At 48.7% G+C, this 17,579-nt stretch overlaps 1 protein-coding gene across 4 annotated transcripts in view; it reads right to left on the bottom strand.

Moving 5' to 3' along the window:
* Positions 1–17,579, bottom strand: part of rasa3 (RAS p21 protein activator 3) — a 164,808-nt gene that overhangs the window by 13,027 nt on the left and 134,202 nt on the right. For all 4 annotated transcript variants that reach the window (XM_068034186.1, XM_068034187.1, XM_068034185.1 and 1 more), the window contains 7 exons: positions 13,546–13,694; positions 11,773–11,887; positions 9,712–9,786; positions 8,285–8,408; positions 3,422–3,528; positions 2,298–2,375; positions 129–206 (listed from right to left, as the gene is read on the bottom strand). In XM_068034186.1, the coding sequence (XP_067890287.1) occupies positions 129–206; positions 2,298–2,375; positions 3,422–3,528; positions 8,285–8,408; positions 9,712–9,786; positions 11,773–11,887; positions 13,546–13,694 (726 nt within the window). The remainder of the gene's footprint in view (positions 1–128; positions 207–2,297; positions 2,376–3,421; positions 3,529–8,284; positions 8,409–9,711; positions 9,787–11,772; positions 11,888–13,545; positions 13,695–17,579) is intronic.

The following is a 17,579-nucleotide window of genomic DNA, read 5'->3' on the forward strand; positions in this document are numbered from 1 at the left end:
GGACAGATGGGGGCCTTGGTTTAACTTCTCATCCATAAGTCTTCACACTGTCCCTGTGAATCCTTGCCATTCCCACTGTATGGGGAAAATGTGAATGAAGGAATGTTTATCAGCAAAAAGACACTTACATTTCTTACAGCCTCTGTGTATTTCTGCTCATTAAAGTGCTCATAGAATGTGGCCATGTAGGATTCTTTGAAACTTGCCTGCAGATAAAATAAAAAACAGTAAATGATCTTAAAAATGGGAAAATGTGTGAGCAGCTCTGAAATATTTATTAACATTTTCCTGTTAATTACCAACTGAGAGATGCTATGTACAATAAGGGGAGTCCTTTTAATGGCCACAAAAGAACCCCTTCTCTAATGGTCCCACAGTCCCATGAAACTCTGTCTTGTTCCCATATAGAATAGATGCACAATTATGGACTGACTTTAACCCTACTTGAAAATTGGACTTTACTTACCAGATTATTGATTAAGTCACCAGGCATTGGTGATTTGCCAAAAGCAGGTTGGCGATCATCTTTTCATCACCGAGCAAATATTTTAAATTGAGAAACTGTATCAAATATTTTCAGGTGGATCTTATGGATTTGGCCGTGGCCTCAGGTTGCAGAGGTCAACAGACACTCTCACAGGAGTTTCAACTTCAGAGACAGAATATCCCAGAGACTCCTGCACAAACGAGTGAATGTTGGCACCGGCAACACAAATCTGTTAAATCTACTCCTCAACAAATGCTTGGGGAACATTTCAGTTTGTTTCAAGGAAGTAAGGCAAACTATGAAGCATATCAGAGTAAATTCAGTGAGGCGCCTTCTCCCAAGGGAGCCATGCTCAGAGGGAGAATCTGATTGACAGTTTTGTTGCTCCTTTTTTTAAAGTTTATTCTCAGGATGTGGACATCACTGGCAAGGCCAGCATTTATTACCCATCCCTGGTGTCCCTGAGAAGGTGCTGGTGAGCCTTCTTCCTGAATCGCTGCAGTCTATGTGGTGAAGGTGCTCACACAATGTTTATTCTTTGCAGTGGTTTTGATCCAACTTAGTGTCTTGTTTTGCCACTTCAGAGGGCGGTTAAGAGTCAACCACCTTAGTGTGAGTCTGGACTCACATATAGACCCAGACCAGGTAAGGGCAGCAGGCTTCCTTCCCTAAAGGACATTAGTGAACCAGTTGGGTTTTACAACCATCCGACAGCTTTGTGGTCACTTCTATTGAGACCAGTTTATTTCCAGAAATTTTTCCTGAACTGAAATCAAAGGGCTAAATTTTACAGACCCCCCCCCCGATGCCAGGGGTCATGGCGGGGTGTGGAAAATGCCTCCAGCAGAGGCTCGCCACAGGTCTCGACGTCAGGAAGGCCCGGCCCGATATTGCCGGCAGTGGCGAGGCCTCGTGGTGGCACCCCCCGCCCGCCACTTGGCGACAGGACGCCCATTAACATATTTAAATCTATTAAAATTAATGAATTAATCAGACCTGCGCCTCCGCCTTCCGTCCTGCTGCGACATTGGTGCCAGTGGCCGGCACTCCCGTGCCTTCAGATCCCCGTCCGGGGCACCGAGGAGGAACACTGGTGGGGAGGGGGGAGGAAGTAAGTTTCTCAGTGTGGGAGATGGGGGAGTGGGGTCAAACTAATATCATTGGTTTAGGGGATGGTGGGAAGGGTTAGAGTTTAAAGTTTATGTACTTGTGGTGGGGGGGGGAAGGTCAGGTGGACAAGGGAAGTGTTTTGGGGGGGGGGGAGAGGGCAAGAAATTAATTGCATGGTTATTGGACGGGTGGGAGAGGGGCAAATAAAATTTTTAAAAATGTTTTGTAACCTTTTACTTTAAATATTTAAATTGAATGGAAGAGCTCGAAGCCTTTTATAAATAACGTCAGTGCCTGCACAAAGGCTGCTGACACCATCGCTGGGGACGGACTGCCCGCCCCCTCCATGTCATTGGGGGTGGGGTCCGCCCTGGCCATCAGTGCGGCGGCTCCGTGACATGCGGCCCGCACAGGCGGACTGCCACTGTTTTCATCCGTCGCTGATTATGGTGGCGGAAATATAAATTCCAGCCCAAATTCTCAATCGCTGTGGTTGGATTTGAACTAATTTTATCTGGATTACAAGTCCAGTAGCATAACCAGTACATAGTCATATCCCTTCTATTGGCTTACATTCCCACTAAGCATAGTTCTGTACGATGAGCATGGGGTTGGTGAATTGCCCTATTGAGGATCTTGTACTGTTAAATACGGTCTATTCTCTCATTAGAATGCAGAGTAAGTAAATCAAAGGACTTACAGACTTGGATTTGGATAAGCTGCCCAAAGTCTGGATGGTCTTGGACACCAGGGTCAGAGTCCGTGCTGTTAATGGATCCTCGAGGAAAAGAAGAAATTATTAAAGACTTGTGATTAACATTTCCAAGAGGCAACAAACCAGAGGAGCAATAACACTATATAAATGAAAGTCTTCCAGAGAGAAGGGGTGAAGACTTTGTGTTCATTATTTTGGTGTCATTAGCTTCCCTCTGATGCTTGATTGTTAGCCAATCACATCGATCAATCTCTATCAATGCATCTCCAATAGATCTGGACATGAGGTGAGGAAAATCCCCAGTGCTGGAACGCTCTGGGAACCATTGGGCCAAAGTCACCTGTTCCTCCCAAGAACACTACACTCACCACCAGTGTGAACAAATTCATCTAACTGGATATTGGTTGAATGTAGGTAATGTATGAAACGTGGCAGCCAATTTTCACACAGCAAGGTCTTATAAATTACAATGAGATAAATGACCAGATATTCTCTTTTACTTATGTTGGTTGAGGATAAATATTGGCCAAGGCGCTGGGGAGAACTCCCAACTCTTCTTCAAAATAGCAGCTGTGGGATCTGTCACGCCCACCCGAAAGGGCAGACGGGACCTCAGTTTAACGTCTCATCCAAAAGATGGCACCTCCAACAGTGCAGCACTCCCTCAGTCAGGCTGGGCTGTGTGATCAAATCTCTGGGTGGAGCTTGAATCCACAACCTTCTGTTCTGGAGATGACAGTGTGACCCCTGAGCCATGGCTGACACCTTGAGTTAACGGAATATCGAATACTTTGTCACAAGTTGTGATTGAAACTAAATCATTCAAAAAAAAGGTACTGCATAAATACTGAACCAATATAAAAATAGGCTCAGTTTCCGAGGCTAATGTGATTGCGTAAAAATCAGTGCTGAGAGGGGCCTACATAACACACAGGCCAGTGTGGCTGAAAGAGCCTCTCCTGTGATGCTAACATTTCCATCTCTGTTTGTTTGCCCTTTTGTACTCTATCTCACGGGGTTTTCGAGAATGAGTCCTGACCATTGCATTAGTTCAGCTCCTGGCTGTGTTTGTTCTGCACGGAGGGACAAAGTCTGCGTTTTGTACTTACTGGATGATGAGGGTGAAGTTGGAACAGATTAGGTGAAAGAATGGCTGGAGCAAAGAACCGTAGGAAGATAAAACTGCTTACAGCAGTGTACCGTACATCAGCATCACCTAGAAATATAACAAAGATTCCAGCTAAACATCTCAACTGCTCAGATAGTTATGCTTGGATTTACATAAGAGGATTATGGTACAGGAAACCAACACTGGGGCGAGTGTTATATCTGACAATGCAACACTACAGCCTCGCAAACTGTCACTCTTACAACACAACTGGAAAGATCACTTCATCACATCTAATTCCTCACCTCATCGTATGACCTCCAGCTTCCTGTCGCTTGCCATTTCAACACACCCCCCTGCTCGCATGCCCACATTTCTGTCCTTGGACTGCTGCAGTGTTCCAGTGTTCAACGCAAGCTCGAGGAACACCACCTGATGTTTCGATTTACTGTCCAGCATTACGGACTGAACATTGAGTTCAATAACTTCAGAGCATGTCTGGCCTTTTTTAATATTTTTAACCAGAGGGGTACCAATATCCTGGGGGGGAGATTTGTTAGTGCTCTTCGGGGGGGTTTAAACTAAATCAGCAGGGGAATAGTAACCTAAATTGTAGTTCCAGTGTACAGGATGTTGAGAGTAGTGAGGTAGGGGATAAGGTTACAGGGACGCAAGAGGGCACTGGCAAGCAAGAACTTGGTTTAAAGTGTGTTTACTTCAACGCCAGGAGCATCCGGAATAAGGTGGGTGAGCTTGCAGCATGGGTTGGTACCTGGGATCCTGATGTTGTGGCCATTTCAGAGACATGGGTAGAGCAGGGGCAGGAATGGATGTTGCAGGTTCCGGGATTTAGATGTTTCAGTAAGAACAGAGAAGAGGGTAAAAGAGGGGGGGGGTGTGGCATTGTTAATCAAGGAAAGTATTACAGCGGCAGAAAGGACGTTTGCGGACTCGTCTACTGAGGTAGTATGGGCCGAGGTTAGAAACAGGAGAGGAGAGGTCACCCTGTTGGGAGTTTTCTATAGACCTCCGAATAGTTCCAGAGATGTAGAGGAAAGGATAGCGAAGATGATTCTCGACAGGAGCGAGAGTAACAGGGTAGTGGTTATGGGGGACTTTAACTTTCCAAATATTGACTGGAAATACTATAGTTCGAGTACTTTAGATGGGTCTGTTTTTGTCCAGTGTGTGCAGGAGGGTTTTCTGACACAGTATGTGGACAGGCCAACCAGGGGCGATGCCACATTGGATTTGGTACTGGGTAATGAACCCAGCCAGGTGTTCGATTTAGATGTAGGTGAGCACTTTGGCGATAGTGATCACAATTCGGTTAGGTTTACCTTAGCGATGGGCAGGGACAGGTATATACCGCAGGGCAAGGATTATAGCTGGGGGAAAGGAAATTATGACGCGATTAGGCAAGATTTAGGATGTGTAGGATGGGGAAGGAAACTGCAGGGGATGGGCACAAACAAAATGTGGAGCTTATTCAAGGAGCAGCTAATGCGTGTCCTTGATAAGTATGTACCTGTCAGGCAGGGAGGAAGTTGTCGAGCGAGGGAGCCGTGGTTTACTCAAGAAGTTGAAGCGCTTGTCAAGAGGAAGAGGGCGGCTTATGTTAGGATGAGACGTGAAGGCTCAGTTAGGGCGCTTGAGAGTTACAAACTAGTCAGGAAGGATCTAAAGGGAGGGCTAAGAAGAGCAAGGAGAGGACACGAGAAGTCATTGGCGGATAGGATCAAAGAAAACCCTAAGGCTTTCTATAGGTATATCAAGAATAAAAGAATGATAAGAGTTAGAACAGGGCCAATCAAGGATAGTAGTGGGAAGTTGTGTGCGGAATCAGAGGAGATAGGGGAAGCGTTAAATGAATATTTTTCGTCAGTATTTACAGTAGAGAAAGAAAATGTTGTCGAGGAGATTACTGAGATACAGCCTACTAGGCTAGATGGGATTGAGATTCACAAGGAGGAGGTGTTAGCAATTTTGGAAAGAGTGAAAATAGATAAGTCCCCTGGGCCAGATGGGATTTATCCTAGGATTCTCTGGGAAGCCAGGGAGGAGATTGCAGAGCCGTTGTTGTTGATCTTTATGTCGTCATTGTCGACAGGAGTAGTGCCGGAAGACTGGAGGATAGCAAATGTTGTCCCCTTGTTCAAGAAGGGGAGTAGAGACAGCCCTGGTAATTATAGACCTGTGAGCCTTACTTCGGTTGTGGGTAAAATGTTGGAAAAGGTTATAAGAGATAGGATTTATAATCATCTTGAAAAGAATAAGTTCATTTGCGATAGTCAGCACGATTTTGTGAAAGGTAGGTCGTGCCTCACAAACCTTATTGAGTTTTTCGAGAAGGTGACCAAACAGGTGGATGAGGGTAAAGCCGTGGATGTGGTGTATATGGATTTCAGTAAGGCGTTTGATAAGGTTCCCCACGGTAGGCTATTGCAGAAAATACGGAAGTATGGAAGGTGATTTAGAGCTTTGGATCAGAAATTGGCTAGCTGAAAGAAGACAGAGGGTGGTGGTTGATGGCAAATGTTCATCCTGGAGTTTAGTTACTAGTGGTGTACCGCAAGGTTCTGTTTTGGGGCCACTGCTGTTTGTCATTTTTATAAATGACCTGGATGAGGGTGTAGAAGGGTGGGTTAGTAAATTTGCGGATGACACGAAGATCGGTGGAGTTGTGGATAGTGTCGAAGGGTGTTGTAGGGTACAGAGGGACATCGATAGGCTGCAGAGCTGGGCTGAGAGATAGCAAATGGAGTTTAATGCGGAGAAGTGTGAGGTGATTCACTTTGGAAGGAGTAACAGCAATGCAGAGTACTGGGCTAATGGGAAGATTCTTGGTAGTGTAGATGAGCAGAGAGATCTTGGTGTCCAGGTACATAAATCCCTGAAAGTTGCTACCCAGGTTAATAGGGCTGTTAAGAAGGCATATGGTGTGTTAGCTTTTATTAGTAGGGGGATCGAGTTTCGGAGCCACGAGGTCATGATGCAGCTGTACAAAACTCTGGTGAGGCCGCACCTTGAGTATTGCGTGCAGTTCTGGTCACCGCATTATAGGAAGGATGTGGAAGCTTTGGAAAGGGTGCAGAGGAGATTTACTAGGATGTTGCCTGGTATGGAGGGAAGGTCTTACGAGGAAAGGCTGAGGGACTTGGGGTTGTTTTCGTTAGAGAGAAGGAGGAGGAGAGGTGACTTAATAGAGACATACAAGATAATCAGAGGGTTAGATAGGGTGGATAGTGAGAGTCTTTTTCCTCGGATGATGATGGCAAACACGAGGGGACATAGCTTTAAGTTGAGGGGTGAAAGATATAGGACAGATGTCAGAGGTAGTTTCTTTACGCAGAGAGTAGTAGGGGCGTGGAACGCCCTGCCTGCAACAGTAGTAGACTCGCCAACTTTAAGGGCATTTAAGTGGTCATTGGATAGACATATGGATGAAAATGGAATAGTGTAGGTCAGATGGTCGGCGCAACATCGTGGGCCGAAGGGCCTGTACTGCGCTGTAATGTTCTAATTCTAATTCTAAATTCTAATGTGCCTGGTTTTCATGTAGTCAGAGCTGCTCATTATTCTGCTATTAACACTCTCTCTGAACTAATGCTTTGTCTTTCACCACAAGCATTTAACACACTCTTTGCCTTTGTCCCAGGACAGCTTTGTTATTTCATCTCTCCTGCCCTCTGCCCTATCAAACACCTTCCCTTTTGTTCTCTTCCCCACCCAACATCCCCTTTCATTTGCTTAGAACCTAATTCTTTTCTAATCTTTGCCAGTTCTGATGAAGGGTCACTGACCTGAAACATTAACTCTGTTTCTCTCTCCACAGATGCTGCCAGACCTGCTGAGTATTTCCAGCACTTTCTGTTTTTACCTAATCTCTCAGGACATCCCAAAATCATTCATCTCTGCTATCCTCTAATTCTGACCTTTTGAGCATCCCTGATTTTAGTTGCTTCACCATTGGCGGCCATGTGTTCAGCTGCCTGGGCCCTAAGCTCTGGAAATGTCTCCCTAAACTGCTCCACCTCCCTCTGCTCCTTTAAGATGCTCCTTAAAACCTACCTCTTTGACCAAGCTTTATCGTCACCTGTCCTAATATCTCCATATGTGATTCATGACAATTTTTGGCTGATTGCGCTGCTGTGAAGCACCTTGGGACATTTTACTATGTTAAAGGTGCTGTATAAATGCAATTGTTGTTGTTCATGCTTAATTTTTATTTTCTGGAGTGCAGTCACTGTTATCTGTGTAAATGCATAAAGCAAAAGTCGCCAGCTAATCTGTTCTTAGGAGATGTTGATTGAGGGAAGCATATTGGCCAGGACACTGGGAGAGGTCCCTTCACCCAGTGCTAAGGGACCCCTTACATCTGCTTCATTTACTGGGATAGACAGGATGAGTTTATGAGCAGGAAAGGAAGACTAAAAAATAGTCCTTTTTAATTACATAGTATTTACAGCACAGAAACAGGCCATTCGGCCCAACTGGTCCATGCTGGTGTTTATGTTCCACACGAGTCTCCTCCCACCCCTCTTCATCTCACCCTACTAACATATCCTTCTATCTCTTTCTCCCTCATGTGTTTATCCAGCTTCCCCTTAAATGCATCTATACTATTCGCTTCAACCACTCCATGTAGTAGCAAGTTCCACATTTTCACCACTCTCTGGATAAAGAATATCCTTGATATCACCCCTATAAACCTCTGCACCTTCTCTAGTGGCTGTATATTGATTTATAATGTGGAGACCGGAACCTGTGCACAGTGCTCCCAGTGGAGTCTGGCCAAGATTTAATACAAGTTTAATGTAACCGCTCAACGATTGGCTTAAGCAGTGAGGATATCAGGCTTTACCTTGGAACCTCTTGGCAGCTGATTCTCTCAATGAGAAGAAGATGTCGCACATGACTGTGGGGCAACTCATGCCTGATCTCGTGATGACGTTGAAAATTCTTTCAACGTATTGCCTGAGGTTATCCTGAAATAAAATCAACAGCGGTAATCCTGTTTACACGTAAGCAATCGAAACATTTGTTGACATGGTAACAGCACGGGATATATCTTCAGAGACTCTACTCCTTTGAGTATAGAAGATTAAGGAGTGATCTGATTGAGATGTTTAAGGTGACTAAAGGATTTGATTGGGTCGATGGAGAGAAACTATTTCCTCTGGTGGGGGGAGTCCAGAACACGGGGGCAGAATCTTAAAATTAGAGCCAGGCCGTTCAGGGGTGATGTCAGGAAGCACTTCTTCACACAAAGGGGAATGGAAATCTGGAACTCTGTCCCCAAAAAGGCTGTTGCAGCTGAGGGTCAACTGAAAATTTCAAAACTGGGACTGATGGATTTTTGTTGGGTAAGGGGATTAAGTGTTAGGAAACCAAGGCCGGTAAATGGAGTTAAAATACAGATAAGCCATAATCAAACTGAATGGTGGAACAGGCTCGAGGGGCTGAATGGCCTCCTCCTGTTCCTGTGAGTCTCATAGGACAGAAATGTGAACTGGGGGAATGGGGTGCAGAGATCAGTGCTCCCAAATTTCAGGGCATTGAAATCAATGACGATGATAAAGGGAGAAGGGCAAAAATACGCTCAGTTCCCAACAGAGACTCATACTGCAGGACTCTCACCAGCAACACAGTCTCCAAAAATTCTCCTCCATAATTATAGCAGACTGGAGAAGCACTGACTTTTTAAAATATTAATTTTCGGGATGTGGGGAAAGCAGTGGTGAGCCGCTGCAGTCTGTGTGATGAAGGTGTGCTCAAAGTGATTAATCTTAGTAACAGTTTGGTACAACTTGAGAGGTCAGTTCAGCAGTTAAACAACAGCACCATGCATTATATAGTGCCCTTAACGTAGAAAACAGTCCTAAGGTGCTTCACAGAAGTGTTATCAAATAAAATTGGACAGTTAAGAGTCAAACCACATTGGTGTGGGACTGGAGTCACAAACAGCCCCAGTCTGGGTAAGGACGGCAGGTCTCCTTCCCTAAGGGACATTAGTGAACCAGATCAGTTTTTATGAACATCCGACAACTTCATGGTTATTTTTACTGCTCCCAGTTTTATATTTACATCCAAATTTTTTTTTTAATGAATTGAATTCAAAATCTCAAACTGCCATGATTAGATTTGAATCTGTAGTTTCAGGATTATTCATCCAGGCCTCCAGGGTTACCAGCCCAGGAATAATAACCACTGAACCACCTGAAGTTCAGACACTGATCTTTATTAAATCGACCTTGCAGACTGCTGATTACAAACACCGACCATTCTTACCATATTAGATTCCAGGTTCTCACCATCCCTCAGTTTAACTGGGTCAATTTCACACGGCTTGTGGACTTCACATATCTGTGAAATAAATGACAAAAGATCATTTAGGAATCAAGTGTCCTAATATCTTTCAGTCAACTTAAATAATGCAGACGTCTTTATTTAATCCTAAAACAACATGACTCGATGACTAACTCATCATTTTGAGACCTTCACTTAGCTCAGAACCATTCCGCAACTCCATGTTAGCCAAGATTACAGCAAAATTGGAATTCAATCTGCAAACGGTGAGCCCTAAAACATGTTCTCCTTTAGATACCTGTCTTTTTTTTTAGTTTTTAGAGATACAACACTGAAACAGGCCCTTCGGCCCACCGAGTCTGTGCCGACCATCAACCATCCATTTTTATACTAATCCTACACTAATTCCATATTCCTACCACATCCTCACCTGTTCCTATATTTCCCTACCAATACTAGGGGCAATTTATAATGGCCAATTTACCTATCAACCTGCAAGTCTTTGGCATGTGGGAGGAAACTGGAGCACCCGGAGGAAACCCACGCAGACACAGGGAGAACTTGCAAACTCCACACAGGCAGTACCCAGAATTGAACCCGGGTCGCTGGAGCTGTGAGGCTGCAGTGCTAACCACTGCGCCACTGTGCTGCCCGTCTGATGTACTGCAAACCTCATTTATCTTAGATTCACATGCTGATTTAAATTGAGACTGCTGAAAGGTTCGCCTATCACAGACTCTGATACTGAGTGACATGTAACATGTTTCCAGCATTTTCTGTTCCAGTTTAAAATTAGCAACTGTCCCTTTGACCAGCAGTGACTGAATAGGTTAAATTCCGGTTTCATTACGAGGGATTCTGAGATGTTTTGCTGGTGTTTTGAGGACGGAATTCCCTGATTCTGTTCATGTTACTGAGGAGCAGAGGATCAGGAGGAGGCCATTCAGCCCCTCAAGCCTATTCCACCATTCAATGAGATCAGGGCTGATCTTCCAGTTTGATTTAAATAATCCAAAGGTCTAAATTATAAATTATACCACACCAGATAAACACTGCGAGTCCAGGGAATGAGTGTGTGTCTGTAAGTGGGTATGAGCGTGAGTATGTGTTGCTGAGTATGTGTGTGTGTGTGTGTGAGAGAGTGACTGAATGCATGTGTGTGAGTGACTGAGTGTGTGTGTGAGTGAGTGTGTGTGTGTGTGTGAGTGTGTGTTGGTGTGTGTGTGAGAGAATGAGTGAGTGTGAGTGAGTGAGTGTGTGTGTGAGTATGTGTGACAGTGTGTGTGAGTGAGAGAGAGAGTGTGTGTGTGAGTGAGTGTGTGTGTGAGTGTGTGTGTATGTGTGTGTGTGTACGTCTGTGTGTGATTGTGTGCGTGTGTGATTGTGTGCGTGTGTGATTTTGTGTGTGTGTGCGTCTGTGTGATTTTGTGTGTGTTTGTGATTTTGTGTGTGTGTGTTTTTGTGTGTGTGTACGTCTGTGTGATTGTGTGCGTGTGTGATTTTGTGTGTGTGTGCGTCTGTGTGATTGTGTGTGTGTTTGTGATTTTGTGTGTGTGTGTTTTTGTGTGTGTGTGTCTGTGTGATTGTGTGCGTGTGTGATTTTGTGTGTGTACGTCTGTGTGATTTTGTGTGTGTGTATGCGCATGCGTTGTGTGATGTAAAGGCCGGCTCGGGTCTGCAAATGAAACCCAACCCCAGCCCGACCGAACCACATCCGACCCAACCATCAGTTAACCTACCTTCCGTTTTTCACTTTGTTGCTGATCTGCACAAGCTTACAAAAACTGTAACAAAACCACCTTTCTAGTCCAAAAATTACATTAACAGTGGAGCGACTTAGCTGAAGTTGTGATAGAGCGTGTCCAACCCAGCCTGACCCGACCCGGGCCCGAATGCCGGACCCAGAAGTGCGACCCGACCTGACCCGAACCCGACGCATGTCGTTGGGTCCTGCGGGTTCGGGTCGGGTAGCCGGCCTTTAGTGTGATGTTTTGATTTTGAACTCAATATCGTAAACCAGTAACCCTGCCAAGTGCTGCTCACCTCATCAACAATGGGCTTCAGTGTGACCTGCAGATAATTCCTTCCTGCTAGTTTCATCGTCTCATCAATACACTTGGAGGTCAAGGAGTTCCCTCTGAAGATGGTGTTTGGATCCCTGAAAAGGAACAAATCTGTATGGCTCACAGGATGGCAGCACAGTGACTAAAGTTCTGCAGAAGGAGACGGTGACTAAGAGTCTGCGAGAGTCTGATCATTCCACCAGGAGTCTGCCAAAAGATTTTCCATATTCAACATTCTCCTCACAGCTTCTCAAAGACCACAACAATGGTCTGACCTCTGACAGTGACATGTTCAGCTAATGGTGGCTCTTTGCTTGTTGACAAACATCAGAGGGGAATTTTATCCTGGCAGCAGGGGTCTCGATGTCTGGAGAAACCGATGCCGAGATCCCCGTGTCACCTCTCTTTCCGGAAAGCCTGCCGTATTTAGTACCAATCAGGTATTTAAGTGGACAGTGGCCGGTCCTCCATAGATTCTAGGACTCCATTGCCAGAAGTCCTGCCCTTGGAGTGCTGCCAGCCAGTCAGAGGCTGGTAGTGCCACTGCGGAGGCGGAGGTTGCTGCTGGGGTTAACTGTCCTGGAGGCTGAGGAGCATTGCTGGAGCCAGGCCTCAAGTAGGTCAGGGCAGGAGAGATCTCGCGGAGTGGGGGGGGGGGTCGCAGGGGAGGGGGTCAGCAGCAAGGGCGGGGAAGGGAACAGTGGCCCACAGCAGGCCCCAACCCTTCCCAATGCTAGTTCCCTCATTCAGGCACTGTGCCTTTGAATGAGCGACCTCCCACCCCTATCCAGAGCCGGGAAGCAGCTCACATGGTTTTTCATGCCGTGCTTCCCAAGCAGTGACAGGGTCGCCTACCACACGGGTAATTCCGACTGTAGGGGAGAAGAGGCCCTTAATTGGGGGTTAATTGCCCAGTTAAGTGCCTCAATTGACAGCGGGCCGGGAAGGCTGTTCACAGGCCTTCCCACCGTGGACTAAATTTTGGCGGAGGCAGGAACCCCCCGCCCACCCCACCCAGCACCATCCCACCCGATTGTATGCTCTCCCCGCCTCCAAACCTGCCCCGGGGGAAGAGCATAAAATTCCACCCCAGGTCTTTCCCATCCTGCTGGGGTGGCGGTGGGGGAAGGGGGGGGCAGGAATTTCCAACTGAACACCCCCAATCAGGGGAGCAGTCAGGTACAGCAACCCAGGGTCGGGCTGAAAGGGGCTCATCTGGCATCAGTGCTGCCTTCCTCTTGATAGAAAGCAACAGCAACTTGCATTTATATATCGCTTTTAACACAGTAAAACATCCCAAGGTGCTTCACTGGAGCGTTATCAAACAAAAACTGACATCGAGCCACATAAGGACATATTAGGACAGATGACCAAAAGTTTGGTCAAAGTGGCAGGTTTTAAGAGTCTTAAAGGAGGAGAGACTGCCAGAGCTCAGGGACGTGACAGCTGAAAGCACGGCCACCAATGGTGGAGTGATTAAATTTGGGGATTCTCAAGAGGCCAGAGTTAGAGGAGCGCAGGGATCTCGGAGGGTTGTGGGTCTGGAGGGGATTACAGAGATAGGGAGGAGCGAGGCCACGGAGAGATTTGTAAACAAAGGATCAGTATTTTAAAAGTGAGGTTTTGCCGGAACGGGAGTCAGAGTATGCGATAATGGAGTAAAGAGAGAAATGAGGAAACGGAGATAGTATTTTGTTTATTTATTTAAACACCTGTCGGAATCAGCGAGTTGATGATTTTTCTTTTTACTCACAAGGTCCTGTTTATTTCAGCATTTGCAATCGCACTGATGAAGGGGACAATCTTTCCATAATGCAAGAAGAGTCTGACCAGAGGAATGGCAGCTTCTTGCTTCTCCCGGCACACTTCTCCTAACACGTGAGCGGCAGACGCAGAAACTGGCTGCAGAGAGTAAAGCAGGGCAGAGGGGCAAGAAAAGAGAAAAACAATGTTAGTGTCCTCTGTTTATAAGATACCTGTCGCTCGACTTTATCTGTCATCACTGTGGGAAGACTGGTAACAAAGAAAAGGGGAGACACCACAAGGCAGGAATTACTGAGTGGAAGAGGCCATTCAGCCCATTGCACCTGTGCTAGCTCTTCAGCCGGAGCTGTAGACTCTAATTTCCCACTTCCCTGCCCTTTCCTCCCAGTCTTTTCACGTTCAAATAGTGATTTCTTTTCAAATTATATTCATTGCCCCGACTGTACTGTAAATAACATTTCCAGGTGATGTATTAACAAGGTGTTAACAGGAGAGGGCAGCAATGTGCTGTACAACTGCACAGAAACACCATTCAACAGGAGCAAGACTGTCACTTCAAAAGGCACCTCACAATCACAAAAGGTGCAACCAGTAACAGAAGAAAGGGGCTAATTTCTCAACATGAAATTGATCCCATTCTAAAGTCATAACTATGAACTGTACAAGAATTACATAGAATTAACAGCGCAGAAACAGGCCATTCGGCCCAACTGATCTATGCTGGTGTTTATGTTCCACACGAGCCTCCTCCCACCCCCTCTTCATTTGACCCCATCACCATATCCTTCTCTTCCTTTCTCCCTCAGGTGTTTATCCAGCTTCCCCTTAAATATATCTACGTTATTCGCCTCAACCATTCCATGTGGTAGTGAGTCCCACATTCTTACCACTCCCTGGGCAAACAACTCTCTCCTAAATTCTCTATTGGATTTATCAGTGACTACCTTATATTTATGGACCCTTGTTTCTGTCTCTCCTACAAACGTCTTCTCTACATCTACCCTATCAAATCCCTTCATATTTTTAAAGACCTCGATCAGGTCACCTCTTTTTCAAGAGAAAACAGCCCCGGCCTGTTCAATCTATCCTGACAGGTATAACCTCTCAGTTCTGGAATCATCCTTTGTAAATCGTTTTTGCACCTTCCCAATGCCTCTGTTTCCTTTATGGAGACCAGAACTGTTCCGTGTTCTCCAAGTGTCCTCCAACCAACAATCAGAATTGTCAGAATAAATTCTGGAAAAACTAACCTGGCCGAGAATTGGAAGAAGGATCCTGAGCTACACATGAAGGGATGCACGGTGGGGATGAGGGGAGAGGTGGTGGGGGTGAGGGGAGAGGGGGTGGGGGTGAGGGGAGAGGTGGTGGGGGTGAGGGGAGAGATGGTGAGGGTGAGGGGAGAGGTGGTGAGGGTGAGGGGAGTGGTGGTGAGGGTGAGGGGAGATGTGGTGGGGGTGAGGGGAGAGCTGGTGGGGATGAGGGGAGAGAGGGTTAGGGTGAGGGGAGTGTTGCTGAGGGTAAGGGGAGAGCTGGTGGGGATGAGGGGAGAGGGGGTGGGGATGAGGGGAGAGGGGGTGAGGTTGAGGGGAGTGGTGGTGAGGGTGAGGGGAGAGCTGGTGGGGATGAGGGGAGAGGGGGTGTGAGGGGAGAGGGGGTGGGGATGAGGGGAGAGGGGGTGAGGGTGACGGGAGAGGGGGTGGGGGTGTGGGGAGAGGTGGTGAGGGTGAGGGGAGAGGGGGTGGGGATGAGGGAAGAGGTGGTGAGGGGAGAGGTGGTGGGGATGAGGGGAGAGGGGGTGAGGGTGAGGGGAGAGGTGGTGGGGATGAGGGGAGAAGTGGTGGGGATGAGGAGAGAGGGGGTGGGGTTGAGGGAAGAGGTGGTGAGGGGAGAGGTGGTGGGGATGAGGGAAGAGGGGGTGAGGGTGAGGGGAGAGGTGGTGGGATGAGGGGAGAGGTGGTGGGGATGAGGGGAGAGGTGGTGAGGGTGAGGGGAGAGGGGTTGGGGGTGAGGGGAGAGGTGGTGAGGGTGAGGTGAGAGGTGGTGGGGATGAGGGGAGAGGTGGTGAGGGTGAGGGTATGGGGATGAGGGGAGGGGTGGTGAGGGGAGAGGTGGTGGGAATGAGGGGAGAGGTGGTGGGAATGAGGGGAGAGGTGGTGGGGATGAGGGGAGAGTGGGTGTGAGGGGAGAGGGGGTGGGGGTGAGGGGAGAGGTGGTGAGGGTGAGGGGAGAGGTGGTGGGAATGAGGGGAGAGGTGGTGGGGATGAGGGGAGGGGTGGTGGGGGTGAGGGGAGAGGTGGTGAGGGTGAGGGGAGAGGTGGTGAGGGTGAGGTGAGAGGTGGTGGGGATGAGGGGAGGGGTGATGAGGGGAGAGGTGGTGAGGGTGAGGGGAGAGGTGGTGGGAATGAGGGGAGAGGTGGTGAGGGTTGAGGGGAGAGGTGGTGGGGATGAGGGGAGAGGTGGTGATGGGAGAGGTGGTGAGGGTGAGGGGAGAGGTGGTGGGAATGAGGGGAGAGGTGGTGAGGGTTGAGGGGAGAGGTGGTGAGGTTGAGGGGAGAGGTGGTGAGCGTGAGGGGAGAGGGGTTGAGGGTGAGGGGAGGTGGGTGGGGTGAGGGGGTGAGGGGAGAGGTGGTGGGGATGGGAGAGGTGGTGAGGGTGAGGGAAGAGGGGTTTAGGGTGAAGGGGTGAGGGGAGGTGGGTGAGGGTGAGGGGGTGAGGGGAGGTGGGTGAGGGTGAGGGGAGAGGGGGTGAGGGTGAGGGGAGAGAGGGTGAGGGTGAGGGGTGAGGGGAGAGAGGGTGAGGGGAGAGGGGGTGAGGGGTGAGGGGAGAGGGGGTGAGGGTGAGGGGAGAGGGGGTGAGGGTGAGGGGAGAGGGGGTGAGGGTGAGGGGAGAGGGGGTGAGGGTGAGGGGAGGTGGGTGAGGGTGAGGGGAGAGGGGGTGAGGGTGAGGGGAGAGGGGGTGAAGGTGAGGGGAGAGAGGGTGAGGGGAGAGGGGGTGAGGGTGAGGGGAGAGGGGGTGAGGGGAGAGGGAGTGAGGGTGAGGGGAGGTGGGTGAGGGTGAGGGGAGATGGGGTGAGGGGAGAGGGGGTGAGGGTGAGGGGAGAGAGGGTGAGGGGAGAGGGGGTGAGGGTGAGGGGAGAGGGGGTGAGGGTGAGGGGAGAGAGGGTGAGGGGAGAGGGGGTGAGGGTGAGGGGAGAGGGGGTGAAGGTGAGGGGAGAGAGGGTGAGGGGAGAGGGGGTGAGGGTGAGGGGAGAGGGGGTGAGGGTGAGGGGAGAGGGGGAGAGGGGGTGGGGGTGAGGGTGAGGGGAGAGGGGGTGAGGGTGAGGGGAGAGGGGGTGAGGGGAGAGGGAGTGAGGGTGAGGGGAGGTGGGTGAGGGTGAGGGGAGAGGGGTGAGGGGAGAGGGGGTGAGGGTGAGGGGAGAGAGGGTGAGGGGAGAGGGGGTGAGGGTGAGGGGAGAGGGGGTGAGGGTGAGGGGAGAGAGGGTGAGGGGAGAGGGGGTGAGGGTGAGGGGAGAGGGGGTGAAGGTGAGGGGAGAGAGGGTGAGGGGAGAGGGGGTGAGGTGAGGGGAGAGGGGGTGAGGGTGAGGGAGAGGGGGAGAGGGGAGGTGGGGGTGAGGGTGAGGGGAGAGGTTTGGGGAATCTCATGATGAATCTCTCCTGACACTGAGCTTTGTAAATCAGGGGTTGTCATGTGATCTAACCAAGGTTCTTTTCAAGTTTAAAATAACTATCCTGCTTTTGTAGAAGAAACAATTCTTTCCCAGTTCCTCAGCCGAAGGTGTTATTTTTGTTTGAATATTTAATACAAAGAGCTCAAGAGCTAAACACTGTCGTATTTTAAACAGGACGATGACGATGGTTAATCACCACTCCCATCTCCTGGGCCAAGACTTCTCCAGCACAACCTGCCCTAATGGGAACACAGATTGGAACTCAGCTGATTTCCACTTCCCAATCTGCATCAGGAGCTGGGTTTCTGCTCTCCCCCTCCCCTTCGTCCCTCTCCCTCCCTGCTCTCCCCCTCCCA

This window comes from Heterodontus francisci, chromosome 6 (genome assembly GCF_036365525.1).
Source record: "Heterodontus francisci isolate sHetFra1 chromosome 6, sHetFra1.hap1, whole genome shotgun sequence".
NCBI lineage: Eukaryota > Metazoa > Chordata > Chondrichthyes > Heterodontiformes > Heterodontidae > Heterodontus > Heterodontus francisci.